The sequence below is a fragment of the Podarcis pityusensis genome (assembly GCF_964106645.2).
Source record: "Podarcis pityusensis genome assembly, chromosome: 5".
Classification (NCBI taxonomy): Eukaryota; Metazoa; Chordata; class Lepidosauria; order Squamata; family Lacertidae; genus Podarcis; species Podarcis pityusensis.
In genome coordinates this window covers 45,265,057-45,284,557 of record NC_138032.1, presented here as the reverse complement: position 1 = coordinate 45,284,557, position 19,501 = coordinate 45,265,057, and the positions used below count along the sequence as shown (strand labels likewise).

The 19,501-nt window shown below is 42.3% G+C and overlaps 1 protein-coding gene across 4 annotated transcripts in view; it reads left to right on the top strand.

The window, feature by feature from the left end:
• SH3PXD2A (SH3 and PX domains 2A) overlaps positions 1-19,501 on the top strand; it is a 259,093-nt gene that overhangs the window by 35,238 nt on the left and 204,354 nt on the right. For all 4 annotated transcript variants that reach the window (XM_081006148.1, XM_081006151.1, XM_081006150.1 and 1 more), the window contains one exon: positions 1,338-1,418. In XM_081006148.1, coding sequence (XP_080862274.1) covers positions 1,338-1,418 — 81 coding nt within the window. The remainder of the gene's footprint in view (positions 1-1,337; positions 1,419-19,501) is intronic.

Sequence of the window (19,501 nt, the reverse complement as noted above, 5' to 3'; positions counted from 1 at the left end):
AATATCAACAACAACTAGAGTTGCATTGTTTAGTCAACTGATTGTTGATCTTAGATTAACCGATTGATTAAATTTGCTCTGCTTTTAACTGATGATAGGATTTCAATCAGGTTTTCCCACCCCCCCTTTAAAATGTTTTTTTTTAAAATTATTTTTTACACAGAACATATAGGTGCTATCTTAGAATAGACTTGCTCTGCTTTCTGGAACAGAAGGTTATGGTAGCTATGTCTGCTTGTTTGTGACAGGTTTCCACACAGAGGCTGTAATGTCTGATACGATTAATTGTTTGATTACCAGTCTTTAGGTCCAACGCCGCTGCCTTGGGCCCCACACTATGGGTGCCCAGCATGCTCTGCTACACCATGACATCATGAGACACACGCTGTGAAGTCATGACACTCGCTGTGGCATCATGACATCGTAGTGGGGTTGGGCACAAGCTCCAGTGGCACAGAAGTGACTGGACCCCTCCTGCCCAAACTCTGCACTCTCTCCACTCAACTCCACACTCTCTTCCATCCCCGCCTGAACTCCGCCATCTCTCCCCCTCTCCCCGAACTCCGCACTCTTTCCACAGAGCGTAGTGCCTGTGCACCTGCTCCCAAATTTTGTGGGTGCTCGGGTACCCAGGGCTCCGAGGAGATGGCCCCTATGATTAGATCACACATTTCTGGCGTGTGTTGCCCTGGAGATCCCATGTGATCAAAGTTATATTTCAGAAATTGCACGTGGAGCAGTCACATGACTGGTGGTTTTTGTGTTGGGTTTAGAATGTGTGGATTGGTCTTAAGGCAGTGGGCCTTCTTGGTAGTGGCGCTCACTCTGTGGAACGCCATCCCATCAGATGTCAAGGAGATAAATAACTATCTGACTTTTAGAAGACATCTGAAGGCAGCACTGTATAGGAGTTTTTAATGTTTGATGTTTTACTGTGTTCCAGTTGGTTGGAAGCCACCCTGAGTGGCTGGGTAAACCCAGTCAGATGGGTGGCATATAAATAATAATTATCATCATCACCATTATGTTTTCAGGAGTCTTTTCACGGCACTGGTATGTTCCTCCATTCTTTTCCCATCTAGCAAGTGAGTGGCTCTGCCTGATTACTCAGGAACTCTGTTTCTCCTTAATAAGCAAGTCATTTATAAGTGAGCAAGTAATTACCAGGAAAATTATGAATTTGTCTTATGAAGAATTTCAGAGCTTGAAACAATCCTTGCATATACAAACACAATCATCATCTGAATTAGCCTCTGAATCACATTGCCTTTAAAGCCACTGTTTTGCATACTAGAATGATGATTTGAATGACAGATTGTTTCCTTTCTCCCCTGCAGGTATATATCATAAATGTAACATGGTCAGACTCAAGTTGCCAGACAATCTACCGCAGATACAGCAAGTTCTTTGACCTACAGGTAATGGAATAATTTTACTCATGGCTCTAGAGATGGTATGCATGATATTGATTTCCTATGTTGTCTAATGGTGCCACCCAATAAAACATGCCTTATACGTTTATTGCCTTCTGAGGCTGTGGCAGATTTTACATTATGAGAGAAATCACAGTCAAAAGTATTTAGAAGATGAAATTGTTCTGGGCTTAAGAATAGATAAGTTGTCCTGGTGTTCATTGAGGAAGATCTTGGCTTATTGTGCTTCTCCGTTGGTCTTTCTTGGTGGGCGGTACACGTAGCCCCCCCCTTTCCAAACGCAATGCATCCCCCAAAAATCGTTTGTCAGGTGAATGTTTGCATAATGAGCTGACGATCATCATTATTTCCTATGAAAACATATCTAATCCTTACTCCCCTGCCTCCTGCCTTGAGTTCCTCCTAAAATGGCTGCAGCCAGCCAGCAAAAGAGAGACAAAGGAAATACTGATTTGCCCAATCTCTTCCGCTCTCTGATTTGTCCAGTTACTCTCCCCCTTCCAACTCTTCATGGTTTCTGCCTGAAAATAGGTGCTGTTGACCAGCAATGTACAACAAGTAAGGAAGTGGGCAAACTTTGGCTGTTCAGATATCGGAATCAGTTGTGCGTCTAGTGAGGTTTGGGCATAGTTATTAGTGTTCAGATAAATGAATTTGCAGATAACGAGTGGGTGGATAGCAGGAGCTGCCTGTATTTAGTTTCTTCCTGTACTTTTGGACAAGGTGTCCAGAGTGTTCCTTCAGCCAATTTCTATAAGTTGTTTCTCTTAGACTTTGCCTTCCTAGTTGTGATTCCGCTGACATTTTATCATTGTAATGTTCTTCCTCTTCTCATTAACTTCCCCACAGTTTCTCTTCTTTGAACAATGTGCACTGAAGTAATTTCTTAGTCATCTCCAACACACTCAAGATCCTTGGCGTTCATCAGCTTCAAGGCATCAGCTTATTCACTTTATATCTCCTAAACCAGAACCTTTTCATCCCGAGGGTCATCATTCCCTTCAAGGGTCATGTGCCAGTGGTGGGCAGGGCCAAAGGCAAAAGCGGGGGGAGCAGTGAATGCAGATTTTTACCTCTGTATAGTAGGCTACTTTCTGCGTACATTCACACACACCTCTCTATCCTTCATTCAGATAAGCAAGAAGCACAATCAGATTTCAATGGTATATTCAGCCAGTCAAAATGCTTGGGTGCAAAGCAGGGTGAATGAGGGGCGTAGCCTATGGAGAGTTCTGAGGGCCAAACAGAGATGCCTAGAGAGCCACATCCAGCCCTGAGAGTCCCCACCCCTGTCCTGACTGCGCTAGCCAGAAACTGAAAGGCAACTCTGGAGAACTGAGCAGCCGCAACATGAGTCCCCAATTCCTTGTATTCTAATTTTTCAAAGGTGATTGGAGTAATGCTTCTGTTTGCTCAGTGCTGTTGTTGTTGTTGTTTCTATACAGTATTTATACAACCCATTCCTTAAATTGTAGTTACCGGTATATCAGGAAACAATTTCCTGCCATGAAGCAGAAATATTCAGTGGTCCCATTTCATATAGCTGGGAGAACAACCAGCCTTCGAAGACCCTCTCAATAGATACAGGCTTGCCTTCATATCCGCCACAGCATTCATGTGAAAGGGAACAATTGCCACTGGTGAAATCTGTAGCGATATGTCCTAATCAGGTCACTGTGGCTATTTCTTTATGTGGAAACAGGAAATAACTAAGATGTGACTCATGAGAAAGAAGTGATGTAGTACTGGTAGTATACAGTTGGTAAGATTACAGTTTGGAGGAAGCTTTGATCTCTGTCAAAAGCCTGTGGTAAAGGGATGTGCCTGTTCAGAATTCAGACTGCTGTAGTTTGCAAGTGTTTCTATAGTTAGATGAGCGCATCAAAGGCATATCAAGATAGACAGTGTTCATCATACTGTGCTTGCAAGGAGTGAATTAATATGGGCTCAGATTTTGAAAACCGAGAAGGCTCTGTTCTTTCAGAGCCCATCTAGGGATGTCCATTTGAAAGCAGCTGTCCAATGTTGGGAACCAAGGAACTCCCACGAACGTCTGAGCAGGAACAGCTCCATCCAGCATCTTCTCCCATAAATGTGTGCTGCCTTTCCCCTGGCCAGTTTTATGACCCCAGAATTATATCTTGTATGCCTTCTGTGAATTATAGAAAGGCTGAGAGGGCAAGTCCATCTCTGCATTTCTTCCTGTTGGCACTCATTGGCTGAAGTGGTCAGTTGAATATGGAGAAGAAAAATCAAGGCCACGATTGGGAATCCTTCTCAGTCCAAGTGCTGCATTCTCATCTGGGCAACTTTCCAGGGGCCACATGTCAGTGGTAGCTGGGGCTAGAGGCAAGAGGGACTAGAGCCATGGATGTAAATTTTTATCTGTATACGGTAGACTAGTTTCTACACATACTCATACACCTCTTTCTATACTCCATCCAGGCAAGCAAGAAACATTAGCAGAAGTCAAGGACATGTTCCAGTCAGGCAAAACCCCCCAAAGATGGTGCAAAGCAGAGCCAGGGATGGGAGAGGGGCTGTAACTGGGGAGGGGTGTGGCCTGAAGAGAGTCCTGAGGATGAAATACAGTGGGCTGGTGGGCCACATTTGCCCCCTCAGGCCTGAAGTTCCTCACCCCGACCCGAAGCCATTGGATTCCTCTACATCTTGTTGGTAGTACTTCTAAACTGATAACAGCAACGTTTAGAAAATAATTTGCCTCTGCAGTTCAGGGCTTAGTTCCAAGCACTTTCTTTCCATTTAAACAAAAACAAAAAACTTGTCTGTATTCTTGTAAGTCTCCCAGACTTTCCTGTTAGGTTTGAAAAGTTCCCATCAAGCTAAAGTTATCAATGGGGTTAGTGTGTTGGACAGGAAATGATGTCTCCAATCAGGGGAGAAGGAGTCTTGAAAGGTCCCATTGATAAGTGGGAGAGGAGGGGGACCCAACCACCAGTGGAAAGTGTCTGCCAAACAACATGCATCCTTCTCCCATTCCCATTTGGAAACAGCAGCCCCTCAGCCCCCCTTCATACTCACCCTTTTATTTTTATCCTTTTGTCCCTGGGCACTTTTGTCCTCTAGGTTAATGAAAAAGACACTGGCAACCAGAGACCTGCAACATTCCTGAAAGAGCTTAACATCTACACGTTTGACAACTATTAGAGACGCATGCATTTAAATGTGTCTATTTAAAGCATTTTTATACCAGCTTTCCACAATGGTTCAAGGCAGCTCACAACATTACTGAAAATATATGTGTAAAAAGTACAATAGATTTAATACCACTCCAAAAACTTAGTGAACAGGCAAAATGTCTTCTTGGTGTGCAGGTAGTATCCAAAGGACATTGCATAGTCTGTAGTTTTCCTTACTACTTGGTAGGTATTGAGGGATAGGGTTAATGCCCAGGAGGCGTGTCGGCGGAAGGAGCACCATCTGGCTGCATCTTTCAAAATAAATTCTGTAGGGCCTTTTAAATTTAAGTCCCTGTAAAGCAATATTCCCAGAGGTGTAAACATTAGCATATATACTTACCTTTCCAATGTCTGCAGAACGATGGTCTTACAAAGATAGGATTCTTTCTGCTCTGCGCTTCCCTTATGTGGAGGGAAAAGGCAGGATCTGTGGCTTTCTGTCTATGCCTAGACTGTCTGCTTTCTTCTGCTTTCTTCTCTCCATCTGCTCCCTTAAAACTCTTTGTGAAAGATGTGGTAGAATGAGCTTTCTCTGTTCATCCTGTATTTTGCTGAACCCATTTACCTGAAAAGCCTGCAGATGCCCCAAACAGGTACCCCTTTGAAAAACTGGCTCACCAGACCTATTTCAGAGAGGTCTGGATGCTGGGATTCCTAATGTGATGCTTGTGGGCATCTCTTCATGCCTGCCGAGACTCCCTGCCCCACACAGTATCTTTCTTTATAAAAATAAGAAAAAAAATATTTGGGGTGTGTGGAAGCATTGTCTGTTCTTTTGTGGGGAAGTGTGCTCTCCTTTTTTTGTCTGTATTTTATTTCCTTGGGGTGTGTAGGTGTTTCGCCTGTTGCTTTGGGGGACGTTTGCAGCATTACCCCATTTTCACTTGTGAAATTGGTATTTGGGTAGTGCCCAAAGCAGTTTCTTAGATTTCCAGATGTGCCTCCAGGCTCAAGAATGTTGAGGACCCCTGCTTTAATTGGTGGTTTATGTTTAGCTGCTTCTGTTCTTATGGCTGATTTTTAGGTTAATGTTTATCAACCCACTATGTCTCTTATATGAAATATACTAAATAAATACAATAACAGGTTGGACCCAAATGAGATGACTGGGTCCAAATGTGTCTTTCTGCTGCACAGTCTGTGACAGATAGAAGAACTACTGTCATTGGTGAAGGGGCAATCTTGGCTCCAACCCCCTAATGTAAATGCACTTACGGCAATGTTATTTCTTCTTCACAGCTCCATTGGCTTGCTGGATTTGCATTTTATGAACTGTATCTAATGACTCACTGGAGTGGGTTTTAATGTACCCATTGCATACATACTCACAGCAAAATGCAGAATGAAATATTTAGGGAAGGGACCAGTATGAAGATGAGTTATCCAGTTTTCAGGAGTTGGAAGTCATCCCTTGCACTTGTTAGTGGCCTTTCCATACCAGTGGTTCTGCTTGCATGGTGATTTAGCATGTAATAGGTTAATATGCACACTGGGCCTCTGCTGAATTTGACTCTTGCATGCAGTGTTTTTCTACTCCAGGCAGTGCAGGGTGTGGCCTTCTAAATAAGTTTTAGATGGTCATTATACTCTGGATATTCAATCACTGCAAGACACTGAGACACGTGTATTTGTTTTACTGTCAGTAGATTGCATCATGATTTCCCATGCTAGATTTGGCTGTGTCCCATTTCCGTGGGAGCTGCATCCGTTATGTTGGGTAGATTTCAAATGGCCTGGAGAGAGGGGTGGTTGGGAAAGTTAGCAGAAGAGATCAAATAGCAGCGTGAGAGGAAAAGCCTGGAAAGACAGCGTGTGTATTTGAATGCTTTGCTAGAGCTTTTCCACCAGTGCTTTGGACTTTGATTCTCATGGCTTCCTCTAGGGTGTACCAGTGTAGGTCAGGGGAATGGCGCTGGAGTAGTTCCTGTAATCAGCATTGGGGTGAAAGGGAGGCAACAGGAAGGGAGCCCCCTTCTTCACTGGAGAAATGAATGGAGCAGCACTCCATTGGGGAAGCCCCACTTTGCACGGACAGCCTGTGGTTTGGCTGAGAGGCGGCACATGCCTGTCAATGACTACTGTGTGTGTGTGCTGTGTGGCATAGTGGTTGGGCTAGGGCTGGGGAAACCCTGGCTCAAGTCCCCATTCAGCCATGAATCTCACCAGGTGAGCCCAGTCACTCTCTCAGCCTCATCTACCCCAAAGGGACATCATGAGTCTAAGGATGTTGGGGGAGAAAGAACTCTGTATGCTACCTTGAGCTTTTTGGAGAGAGAACAGGATGCACATGCCACAAATAAACTAGATGTGACAATAAAAGTTTGTCAAACAGAAACTGCCAGGAAGGGAAGGGGTCAGGATTGGGACCATGCCATGTGAGGAATGGGGTTAAGCCTTTGCCCTTTTCTACAGTCCCAATTTGGGCAGGGACTTGAAGCTGCATTTAGCCTTGGAAGGGAAGTTTTAGTCTGAGTACTGAAACAAAACATGGTTTAATGAAGTATTCTACTACAATGCTATCTGTAGTAGGTAGCATATTTGGCACCTTGAGTTCCTAATAGGAGAGTTGTTCCAACCCTATGGTCATTTTGTCTGCCCCTTTTGGAACACTTTAAAACTCTAGAATATCCTTTTTCAGATGTTGTGACCAGAACGGAACACAATCCTCAAAGTGTGACTTTACCATATATTTTGATTTGGTAGTTTGGTTTTCAATCCCTTTCTTAATTATCTCTAACATGTAATTCACCCCTCTCAGAAGTGCCACGCAGTATGCCAACATTTTTATTGAGCTCTCCACAATGACTCCAGGATCTCTTTCCTGGTCGGTCACTGCCACTTTAAACCCCATAAGCTTATGTTATGAAGCTAGGAATTTTTTTTTGCACCACTTCAAACTAGCTTACATTGAATCCCATGTGCTGTTTTACTGCCTGTTCACTCAGCTTTGATACAGCAGATTGAAGAATCATTTTAGGGGCATTTTAGTCAAAGGTTTCCATCAGCCAGTAGGCAGCTGCTCTGCGTATGGAATGAAGTTGCCTCCTCTGCCAGCCTGACTTTCTACAAGAATGATACGTAGGCAGAAAATTGAAATGTAACCATGCAGCACATTATCCCATGTTGACATTTTGACCACAAAGAGTCATCTGAAGTATCAGAATGTTGCAAAGGCAAATAAATGAGCAGCTTTCTGTTGCACATTCTGTCCGTGTATCAGTTTGCGGAGAGCGGCCTTTTCGATTCCGTCTGCTGTTCCAAGTGGGTTTTCTTTAAAGTGGCAAAGAGAGTTGTTCACTTACAGCCTCTTAGAATGTTTGGAAAATAAAGAATTTTACAGGGTGTCAGGAGGGGTTAAAGTGCTGCAGGGATTTTTAGAGGGTGAATATGAAACTTTGCAAACTTTGCATGTTGCTCCTAAGATTGTCTTGATTATTTATAGAGCTCCGATGAACAGCTGAGTGCTGAATGACATATTAAACAAAAAAATGTTACCATAAAACCTATAATTGCTTGCTATAATGCTGTACTTCCTTCCAAGTCAGCTTGAAGCATTGCTGTCATGGCACCAGATGCTTGCTGATCGTTGTTATGTAATGCCCTCGTTATAAACATCCACATTCTAGTTACAGAAAACCTTAACGTTGCAATTAAAAGTTTACATAGCACTTTCAAAAGTGTTTTACCGTGTTAATCTTCATTGACGTGGCAACCTTGCAAGACAGAGCAGTATTCTCATTTTATATAAGGGGGACTGGCACTGAAAGATCCTGCAAAGCTGTGGATGTGGTGAGATTTGAGCCCAAGTGTCCTCTGTCCCCCCCCCCCCCCATTTTCTTCTGCCCTTTGACCACATTCGCTGCCTGGGACTCAAAGCCAGGGGTTGGGAACCTGTGGCCTTCCATATGTTATTATTATTTATTAAATTTGCATACTGCCCCTCATTCGAAGATCCCAGGGTGGTTCACAACAGAAAAATACAAAATGAGAATACAAAATACATCATAAAACAAAACACCATGGCAAATCTTGTTGTCACATAGATTTTGTTCTCAGCCTTTGCTTCCTTCCATCTTTTTCTCCAGAAGAGTTGGTGTCAGTTTTAATATTAGTGTGCTACCCTCTTGACCCCATGTTGGCTACATCGTAAGCTTTTTCTCAGAATGTTTTCAATGGCCATCAGTAATAACCTTTTAAGTTTCTTTCTTTAAACCAGCAGTCCTAACATACTATTTATTTCTGCACTCCACTGCTATATACAGTTTCAAACTGTGTTCCAGAACTCCCTGGGGCTTTTTAGAGATTTAGTGCAGGTCTCCCAAGATTTGTCATGGAGAACAATCAACCCTGAAAGATAGCTTACCCATCACTTGCTACTCAGCTTCCACTGAAGGAGAATACTAGGGATGTTAATGAGAAGGGAGCATATGCCTACATTTGCAATCAATTCTGAGGATTGATTTAGACTGGCAAGGTTCTGAAATGGTACTGCAGTGGTACCTCAGGTTACAAACACTTCGGGTTACAGACTCCGCTAACCCAGAAATAGTGCCTTGGGTTAAGAACTTTACCTCAGGATGAGAAAAGAAATTGCACCGCGGCGGCAGCAGGAGGCCCCATTAGCTAAAGTGGTACCTTAGGTTAAGAACGGTTTCAGGTTAAGAACGGACCTCCGGAATGAATTAAGTTTGTAACCAGAGGTACCACTGTATATGGTTGGCAGTAATTTTTTTCCAGGAGGGAAAGGATTCACATTTCTGACACCCCCACCCCACTCTCATTTGGGTCCTTCCACCATCCCTGAGTGGAAGGGAGACAATAAATAAATTGCATCTGTCCAGCTGGTGGTGTGGTATGAGATCCATTGCGGGGATGCGGGGGAATCTGGTTCAGTCAGGAAATAACTGCAGGCTTGTGGAACATCACCTGCAGCTAGGACTGGCCCTGATATTAGGCAGAATGAGGTGGCTGCCTCAGGCAGCTTTGGGGCATCATTAAAGAGCAGCAAATGGTTTATTTATTTATTTATTATTTTTGCATTTCCTGCAATAACTTCACCGGCCTTGGGGACTGAGTCTATAGCCTTGGGGATTGGGGATGCTGCTTGCCACACTGCCTCTGATGGCAAAGTGCCTGGGGCCAGCCCTGCACACAACTCTTCATTTCACTCTTCTTGTGGGCCTGTGGCCTGATACTCCAAGGACCCGACAAGAAGCTGGGACCAGAAGTTGAACCACAGCATGCCTGGAGGTGCACACAGACGCAGCTAATAGAAGAAAGCTGAGGGCCTGCCCTTCTGCAATTCTCTTATCCTCCGCAGGGAAATATTGCTACATGCAGGGCAATAAGGGTTGCTTAAGCATATACATAGAACAGGGAGGCCAGATATCAAAGAAGACTGGGGATTTTTTTTGGACCTTTTAATATGTGTGTAGAAGAGGGAATTTTGCAAGACAAACTACACCTTTTGAAACTGCTTAGAGGACTTTGAGGACTCTGCTTAGAGGAGTTTGAGTAAGCAGTGTATAAATTTTGTTGGATAAATAAATAAGTATTTTCTTTTGCTATTAAAGGCACAGGAGCCCCATCCTGATCTGCATCTGACCATTCTAACACAGAAGCAGGAGTAGGAACAAGCTTTGCTTTCACCCACATTCTACATTCAATCCTTAACTAATACATATACCTGGTTCCAGAGTGAAAGGTGATTGCCACACCCCGCACCATGCTCTGGATGGACTGTTTGCTTTATTTTATGTTGGTTGTGCAAGTTTTTCTGCTTTAAAAATGGATGCTTTATTTTTAAAGTTTAAAATTGGCTCTGATAAGGGGGAGTTGACTTTGTGAGTGGCACAAAGGCCGACCAATCGCTGTGCACAGCCCTACTTTGAAATAAATCCTTCTGACTGACACTAAGGCCAGCCAATCAGTTTCTGTGCATGTGGTCATGAGCCGATCCAGGCAAGATCATCTATGTGGTGCAACTATGGTGAATGTGCTTCTGCAGTGGCTTTAGCACTGAACTTTCCCAAGTGTGTCACACTTGGGCTAAAGAAACTCCCTTTACTGCTAGGTCTATAGAACGGGAGGACTAAGCATTTAATAGAAGAGGGGAAGAATGAGCCAATTAATGCCAGAAGCAAAAAGGGGCTTATCTTAACTGGTTTAATTGTTTGTTTTAAATACTGGTTTTCTTTGAGATATTCTAGCAGTACCTTAGATTACCACCCCACCCTGGGAACACATCATTATCTCTGATGCATAAAGCCCAACTGTTTATCATTCCCGTTTCCACCATTGTTTTAAACATTCTCCTTTGGAAAACAGTCTAGCTTGTTTCCAGTTTTTGTTTTTTGAGCAAACTCTACCAAACAAACAAAAGCAAGGTCTGTAGGAGGAAATTGTCTACCATGCTGCAACAGAATAGCAAAGATATTTGCCCGGAGTCTCACTGGTAGCTGTGGTACTTGGTTTTTGTCAAAGGCTTTAGTGCAATACATAAGCCAGGCATTGTCCCAACACTTGACATGCCACCAAAGCTGCCTTTTTGAAGAGTGTGGTGGGTGCAATTCTATGCTTGTTTGGTCTCGTGAGCAACAGGACTGGGAAAGCAAGTGGGCACTCTTCTAGGTGAGCTGAGCTTGTTGAGTCTGTTTGTGCCAGTGCACCGAAGGAAGCAGTGTCAAAGGAGCTGACTCACTGTCTGATCCAGTCCCAGGCTCCTCCCTAGGCAGGGGTGGCTCTTCTGTGGCAGGAGTTGTGCATTCTGCTGAGCCCCTCCCCTGAATTTTGGTTGGCACTTCCCAGCCTCCTGAGCTCCTCCCACTTCAACCCACCAAGACGCTTCCACAGGTCTCCTGGCATAATGGAGAAAACCCTTTATTTTTATTTTTTTTTAAAGATATTTATTAAGATTTTCAAAATGTTACAAAACAAAAACAAAAGAAGAAAAAAGTACAAAAATAAAAATGTCTAAAAACAACTCAATCTTTCCATTACTTATTTTTCATTAGCTTATTTCCCGGACTTCCTCACGCCTCCCTTTTTTGTATTCCAGTTCAGTTTGTTGGTTCAGCAAATCCTTACCCTCTTTGTTTATCCTAATCTTTAATCTTAAAATATTGTAACGTTAAATTTTTACCTATTAATAATCCATTTTTCATATTCCCTTATAGTATTTCAGCTGAAAACCACTTAATTTCTATCCAACATCATTCTATCATTCATTAATTTTACAATATTTCTGTAGATAGTCCTTAAATTTCTTCCAATCTTCTTCCACTGACTCTTCTCCCTGGTCTCGGATTCTGCCAGTCATTTCCGCCAATTCCATATAGTCCATCACCTTCATCTGCCATTCTTCCAGAGTGGGTAGATCTTGTGTCTTCCAATACTTTGCAATGAGTATTCTTGCTGCTGTTGTGGCATACATAAAAAAAGTTCTGTCCTTCTTTGGCACCAATTGACTGACTATGCCCAGGAGAAAGGCCTCTGGTTTCTTCAATAAGGTATATTTAAATACCTTTTTCAATTCATTATATATCATCTCCCAGAAAGCCTTAATCCTTGGGCACGTCCACCAAAGGTGAAAGAATGTACCTTCAGTTTCTTTACATTTCCAACATTTGTTATCGGGCAAATGATAAATTTTTGCAAGCTTGACTGGGGTCATGTACCACCTGTATATCATTTTCATAATATTCTCTCTTAAGGCATTACATGCTGTAAACGTCATACCTGTGGTCCATAACTGTTCCCAGTCAGCCATCATTATATTATGTCCAACATCTTGTGCCCATTTGATCATAGCAGATTTCACCGTTTCATCCTGAGTATTCCATTTCAACAGCAAGGTATACATCTTTGACAAAATCTTAGTTTTGGGTTCTAACAGTTCAGTTTCTAATTTTGATGTTTCCACCTGGAAACCAATTTTCTTGTCCAAATTATATGCCGCCATTATCTGGTAATAATGAAGCCAGTCTCGCACTTTGTTTTTTAATTTCTCAAAACTCTGTAATTTCAGTCTATCCCCATCTTGTTCCAAAATTTCCCAATATTTCGGCCATTTGGCCTCCATATTGAGCCTTTCCAGAGCTTTCGCTTCCATCGGTGACAGCCACCTTGGGGTTTTGTTTTCCAATAAATACTTGTATCTTATCCAAACATTAAACAATGCTTTCCTGACAATATGATTTTTAAATGCTTTGTGTGCTTTGACCTTATCATACCACAGATATGCATGCCATCCAAATACATTATTAAAACCTTCTAGGTCCAAAATGTCAGTGTTTTCAAGAAACAGCCATTCTTTCAACCAGCAAAAAGCTGCTGATTCATAGTAAAGTTTAAAGTCTGGCAGGGCAAATCCACCCCTTTCCTTTGCATCGGTTAATATCTTAAATTTTATTCTGGGCTTCTTGCCCTGCCAGACAAATCTAGAGATGTCTCTCTGCCACTTCTTGAAGCAATCCATTTTGTCCACAATTTGCAATGTTTGAAACAAAAACAACATTCTAGGCAATACATTCATTTTTATCGCAGCAATACGACCCAGCAGTGAAAGCTTCAAATTTGACCAAATTTCTAAATCTTTTTTCACTTCAGCCCAGCATTTTTCATAGTTGTCTTTAAATAGGTTCCCATTTTTTGCTGTCATATTAATCCCCAGGTATATCACTTTCTTAACCACTGTTAAACCTGTTTCATTCTGAAACCTCTCTTTCTCAATCGGTGTTAAGTTTTTCTCTAAAACCTTGGTTTTTAACTTATTCAGTTTAAATCCAGCAACCTGACCAAATTCTTGAATCAGTTCTAAAACCCTTTTGGTACTAGATTCTGGCTCCTGTAACGTCAGTACTAAGTCATCTGCAAATGCTCTCAATTTGTACTGTTTAGCTCCGACTTGTATACCTTTAACCAACTGGTCCCTTCTAATCATATTCAGCAAAACCTCCAGGACCGATATAAACAGCAATGGGGAAATTGGGCAGCCTTGTCGTGTCCCTTTTTCTATCTTAAATTCTTCCGTCACCACATTATTTACAATTAGTTTAGCCTTTTGTTCTGAATAAATTGCACTTATACCGTTTTCAAAACCTTGGCCTACCCCCATCCCCTGTAGGTTCTTCTTCATAAAACTCCAAGAGATATTGTCAAAAGCTTTCTCCTCGTCCACAAATATCAAAACTGCTTTAGTATTTATGTTCACTTCTAGTTTTTCCAAAATATCAATTATATTCCTCAAATTGTCAGACAAGTGTCTTCCTGGGAGAAAGCCCGCTTGGTCTTTATGGATCTCTTCCATCAACACTTTTTTCAATCTCTTGGCCAAAATGTCTGCAAAAATTTTGTAATCCACATTGAGTAATGATATGGGGCGGTAGTTCTTAAGCTGAGTCCTTTCAGTCTCTGTTTTCGGTATAAGTGTAATATACGCTTCTTTCCACGACTCTGGTGCCCTTTTCCCTTCCAATATTTCATTACAGACTTCCTTTAAAGGTTGTACTAACCACTCTTTCAAGGATCTATAGTATCTAGAAGTCAGCCCATCCGGTCCTGGAGATTTGCCCAATTGCATGTTTTGAATGGCACCTTCTACTTCCTGTTCAGATATTTTATAATTCAACATTAATTTACTTTCTTGAGAGATTTTTTGTAATCCATTTGTCTTCAAAAATCTATCTATGTCCATTTCTTTCTGTGGCCCTTGTGTGTATAATTGTTTAAAGTACCTCTGGAAACAGTTTCTAATCTCAGTTGGGTTGTGAATGTTCTTTCCTTCCACTTCTAAATTTGTGATAGTATTTAATTTTTGCCTTTTTTTCATTTGCCAAGCCAACAATTTCCCACATTTATTAGCTGATTCAAATGTTTTTTGTCTCATTTGTTTAATTTTCCATTCTATTTCCTGGTTCATCATTTCCATATATTGTACTTGATATAACTTTATTTCTCTCAAAATCTCCTGCGACTTTGGTTTTGCTCTCAATTTCTTCTCGCTTTCTTTTATTTTCTCCAGTATTTTATCTTTCTTCTCATTTTGGCTTCTCTTCTTTATAGCATTCTGTTGTATCAGAAACCCTCTCATGACCGCTTTGCTTGCGTCCCAGATTACTCTTTTTTCTACATTAGTATTCATATTTATCTCAAAATAGTCTCTCAAGGTTTTTTGGGCCTTTTTATACACTTCTTCATCTCTGAATAAGGTGTCATTCATCCTCCATCTGAAGGAGCCAGTTGATATTAGTTTCATCTCCATCCTTACAGCATTATGGTCGGAGCAGGTTTTTGGACAAATTTCCGCTTTCTTTATCTTTGGTGCCATTCCTCTAGTTACCCATATTTGGTCAATTCTAGTCCATGTCATCTTGGCTTCAGAGAAGAAGGTTCCCTCTCTTCCCAAGGGATTCTTTGTTCTCCAAGTATCAACTAAGTCCAAGTTGTCTGTCATCTCAAAAAATGTTCTCGGTAGTCTACCATCCTTGGTGACCACTTGTCTTTGTGCCTTATCCATATTTGTAGATACTACTCCATTCATATCCACCATCAAAATCAGATTGTAATCCAAATAGTCCATTAAGGTCTCATGCAACTTTTTAAAGAATTCAGATTTCCCCTCGTTCGGTGCATAAATTCCTACTATCAAAAATTTCTCTCCTTGAACTTGAATTTCAATTGCCACAAATCTTCCTTGATTGTCTTTAAAAATAAATTTCGGCGATAGCCTCTCCTTTGCATAAATCACTACTCCTCTTTTTTTAACTTTATCAGATGAAATAAACTCCTGTCCCAATCTCTTGTTAATCAAAACTTTCCTGTGTAGCCTTATCACATGTGTTTCCTGTAGGCAAATCAAGTCCAATTGTTCCTTTTTTAGTAAATGAAAGACACTTTTCCTTTCCCGAGGAGAATTCAGGCCATTACAATTCCAACTTAAAAGTTGCAGAGCCATGATGGGGTTACTTCGCTTTACCTCCAACTGCGTCAAGTGTTTGTTCTTGTTCTGTCGGTGGTATCACTTTCTCTGGACCATGCAATCCAAAAGATAAGTTTGCTATATCTATTATTCCTCTTTCCAGTGCTTTTGGCTCTTCTCCAGATTCCACTTCTTTCTGTAGATCATCTCCGTGGTCTTTCAAGAATTTATCTTTATCATTGACTGATCTTATTTTTATCTTTCTTCCTTTATATTTAAAGGACAGGCCTTGGGGGAATTCCCACCTAAAGATGATTCTATTACTTCTCAGCAGGGCAACCAGATCTCTATAATTAAGCCTTAAGTCCAAAAGATGTTTTGGAATGTCCTTAAATATCTCCACACTTGAATCATATATTTCCAGAGTCTTTTGGTAATGCAGATTCAAGATTTTATCTCTCTCCTCTTTTGTTCGAAGGGTAATCAAACAGTCTCTTACCTTGTTCTTCCTTCCTCCTCTTCCAAGTCTAAATGTGCTCACTATCTTAAATTCTTCCTTCCCCAAATCCTGTTGCCAGAAGTCTGCGAATTCCTGCGTAAGAAAGTCAATCAAGTTATATTTCTCAAGTTCTGGTACAGCCCTGATTCTCAAATTTCTTTGTTTCTCTTTCAATTCAATCATAGACAATGTCAAACCGTGGTCCTCGAGTTGCCTATATATCGGTGGTATCTTCTCTTGAGTGGCAGTTGCTATGTCTTTTGCTTCTTCAGCTGTCTTTTGGGTCGAGGCAGATTCCTGTAACAATTTCTCAATAGTCTCTGTATTGGTATTCACCTTCTGTCCCAAATTATTGATACTTGTAGTATTTTGATCAATTTTAACTGATGCTTTGGCTACTTGTTTATTTGTTTCAGCTACTTGTTTAGTTAAATTTTCCAAAGATTCATTAATTTTTCCTAGTGCCAGAGCCAAAACATCTTCAGACGACATTACTTTTGATTTAACTTGTGGGGGTGCAGCCCCTGATAATCCAGATGGTCCAGAAGGACCAGATGTTGAAGCTCTTCGCTGTGACGCAGTATCTGTCCGATAGGGTCTGCCAGACCTAGTAGTTTTTTCCTCCAACTTTCCTCTTCCATCTTCCATAACACTCTCAAGAAGTCCAAGGTCAGTCCCACGGTTAGAATTTGTTTTAAAATGGAAAGTTCCCCAAGCCTCAAGTTGTTATTGTAGCAATGTCAAACCTCCTCTAGGGGGACACAGTAACAGTCAAAACTTGCAACTTGAAAGAAAAAAATATAGTCCTTATAAATCCCCCAATTCATGAAAAAACAACAGTTTCAATTGCACTTAATCAGTTACTTTAAAGCCAGGAGAAGTCCAGAAACACTGTATCTCTCTTGCAGAGTTAGCTGTCAAAAGTACTCTGTTTACCGATAGTGCTTTTCACAGAGCGGCATTCCTTGTCTCAGGGCAGTCCGTTCCCAGGCTCTAAGCGGTGGATTTTAGCTTCCTTTCCCTCTTTTTTTGCAGGTAGATACAGTTCAAACCTTTCCCCCCTCCTCTCCTGCAATCCGGAGGGGAGATCGCTTACTTTCAAGCGTCTTTCAAGGTTTCCGCTTACAGTCTCTTTGCTTTGATCTATTTACAAGAAAGGAAGGCGGACATCCTGTTTATGCCTTCCCGCTTCGGTGCCGAATTAAATTATTTTTCCCTTTAAATCCAATTTTATCCTACTCACGGGTAGTTACTTTAGAGGTCAAATTGTCCCAGGAAGAAGTCAGCGCTCTCCGATAACGGCTGTGCGGCTTCACTCTGCGGAAAAAGCAGTCGACTCTCAGCACCGCGCCGCTCACCCCGTCTCGCTCCGGAACCCCTAAAGGGGTCCCTTCGCAGTTTGGGGGGGCGCAAAAGGTGCCCGCCGAGTCCCCACGTTCACAGGCTTCACCCGCCTGTGATTTTTAAAGGGTCCCCGCTTCGCCGCAGCGGTCAGACCCGATCCCACGGAGCTGGTCCCTCAGAGACTCAGAGGGAATCCGCCATTATCGATGGCGCCAACCTGGAAGTTCAGAAAACCCTTTTATTTCCCCTACTGGCCACTAATGAAATTCTCTCTGGCCTAGCAAGTTGCAAGCACTTATGTTCTCTCCATTTATCTGTTACTCTAAACAGATGCTGAGTCCCAGTAGTGGCTGAGCATGTGAGGAGGAATCCCCGGGCTTTGTACGTAGCATACATTCAAAACACATGAGTTCCCCCAAAGAATCCTGGGAGTTGTAGTTTATCCCTCATAGAGCTTAGTTCTCAGTACACTTAACAAACTACGTTATTTTTTTGCGGGGGGGGGGGAGTATGTATGCACCCTGGTTTCAACCTCCTTTCAGTCTTAGATCGCTTTCAGCAAGCTACTAGGTCTCAGACCAAGCCCTGGTCCATTATTTGCAAGTACAGTGCTACCTCAGGTTAAGTACTTAATTCGTTCCGGAGGTCCGTACTTAACCTGAAACTGTTCTTAACCTGAAGCACCACTTTAGCCAATGGGGCCTCCCACTGCTGCCGCACCACCGGAGCACGATTTCTGTTCTCATCCTGAAGCAAAGTTCTTAACATGAGGTACTATTTCTGGCTTAGCGGAGTCTGTAACCTGAAGCGTATGTAACTTGAAGCGTATGTAACCCGAGGTACCACTGTATTTGTATTCATGGATGACCTGAAGCCCCAGTTGGATCCAGTGGAACTTCTCTCCCAGGTCAAATAGCAGCTGGGAGAGAATCTTAAGCAGGACTGTGTTGGGAGAAATTGTTATCCACCACTACTCCAAGCTTGATAGTTTGAAGCCTCATCAGGATAGTAGAAGAAGAAGAAGAAGAGTTTGGATTTCATATCCCGCCTTTCACTCCCCTTCAGGAGTCTCAAAGCGGCTAACATTCTCCTTTCCCTTCCTCCCCCACAACAAACACTCTGTGAGGTGAGTGGGGCTGAGAGACTTCAAAGAAGTGTGACTGGCCCAAGGTCGCCCAGCAGCTGCATGTGGAGGAGCGGAGACGCGAACCCGGTTCCCCAGATTACAAGACTACCGCTCTTAACCACTACACCACACTGGCTAGCTGGATAGCAGAGAGAGAGGTGTTCCTTCAAAGGTCTGGGTCCTAGCCAACATGGAGTTTGTAAATCAAATTCCAGTTGTATTATGGAGCAGTTTGAGGATTTGGACCCCAAGGATTCCTAAAGTGTGGGGCCAATCATATTGGTCTGTTTTCTTCTGCTGTCAGACTCCTCTCTTGAATGGGTAATCCTAGGCATGTTTACCTGGGATCAAGTCCCAGTGAGTCTTGTTCCTGGGTATAAAATTACAACCTAAACATAGGAAGTAAAGAACAATCATATTGGTATTGTAGAACAACTGGAAACATTATCAAATCCTAGAAGGTACCATACCCCTTTTAGAAGTAGGGCATTTAAATCTTACCTTCTAGCAATTGTCAAGGGTTTTAAAATGTGTTTCAGTCATCTGTTGCAAAAAGAGCTACCCTTGTGGCTTGTTATGCTTGAGAAGATGATTAGCAGGTTTCAAGGAATTCTATACTCTCCTCTACCTCCCAAAACTCTAGCTACTTGACAAGCACATTAATAAAGCACTCTTAGGCTACCTGATGGCTATCCGTTTAGCTTCAAGGTAGTGAAGGTGGCAATTGCCCTTGAGAGAGTACCAAGGATGTAAAGATTAAGCACAAAAAGAGGTGTAGCAGTGAGATGAAACTGGAATTGACACCCACCTTGCTGCTACATACCAGAACTGGGAAGAGATGCAGTGGCAAGCGCTGTGCAAACACAGTGGGAGAAGTGCCAGGTTGTGAGTTTGCATTGTGCTGTTGTTGCTGCTTTGTCCCTTCCCTTCTCCATGCAGTGACAACAACATGGGTATCTGGAGATCAAGTGAGCACTGCTG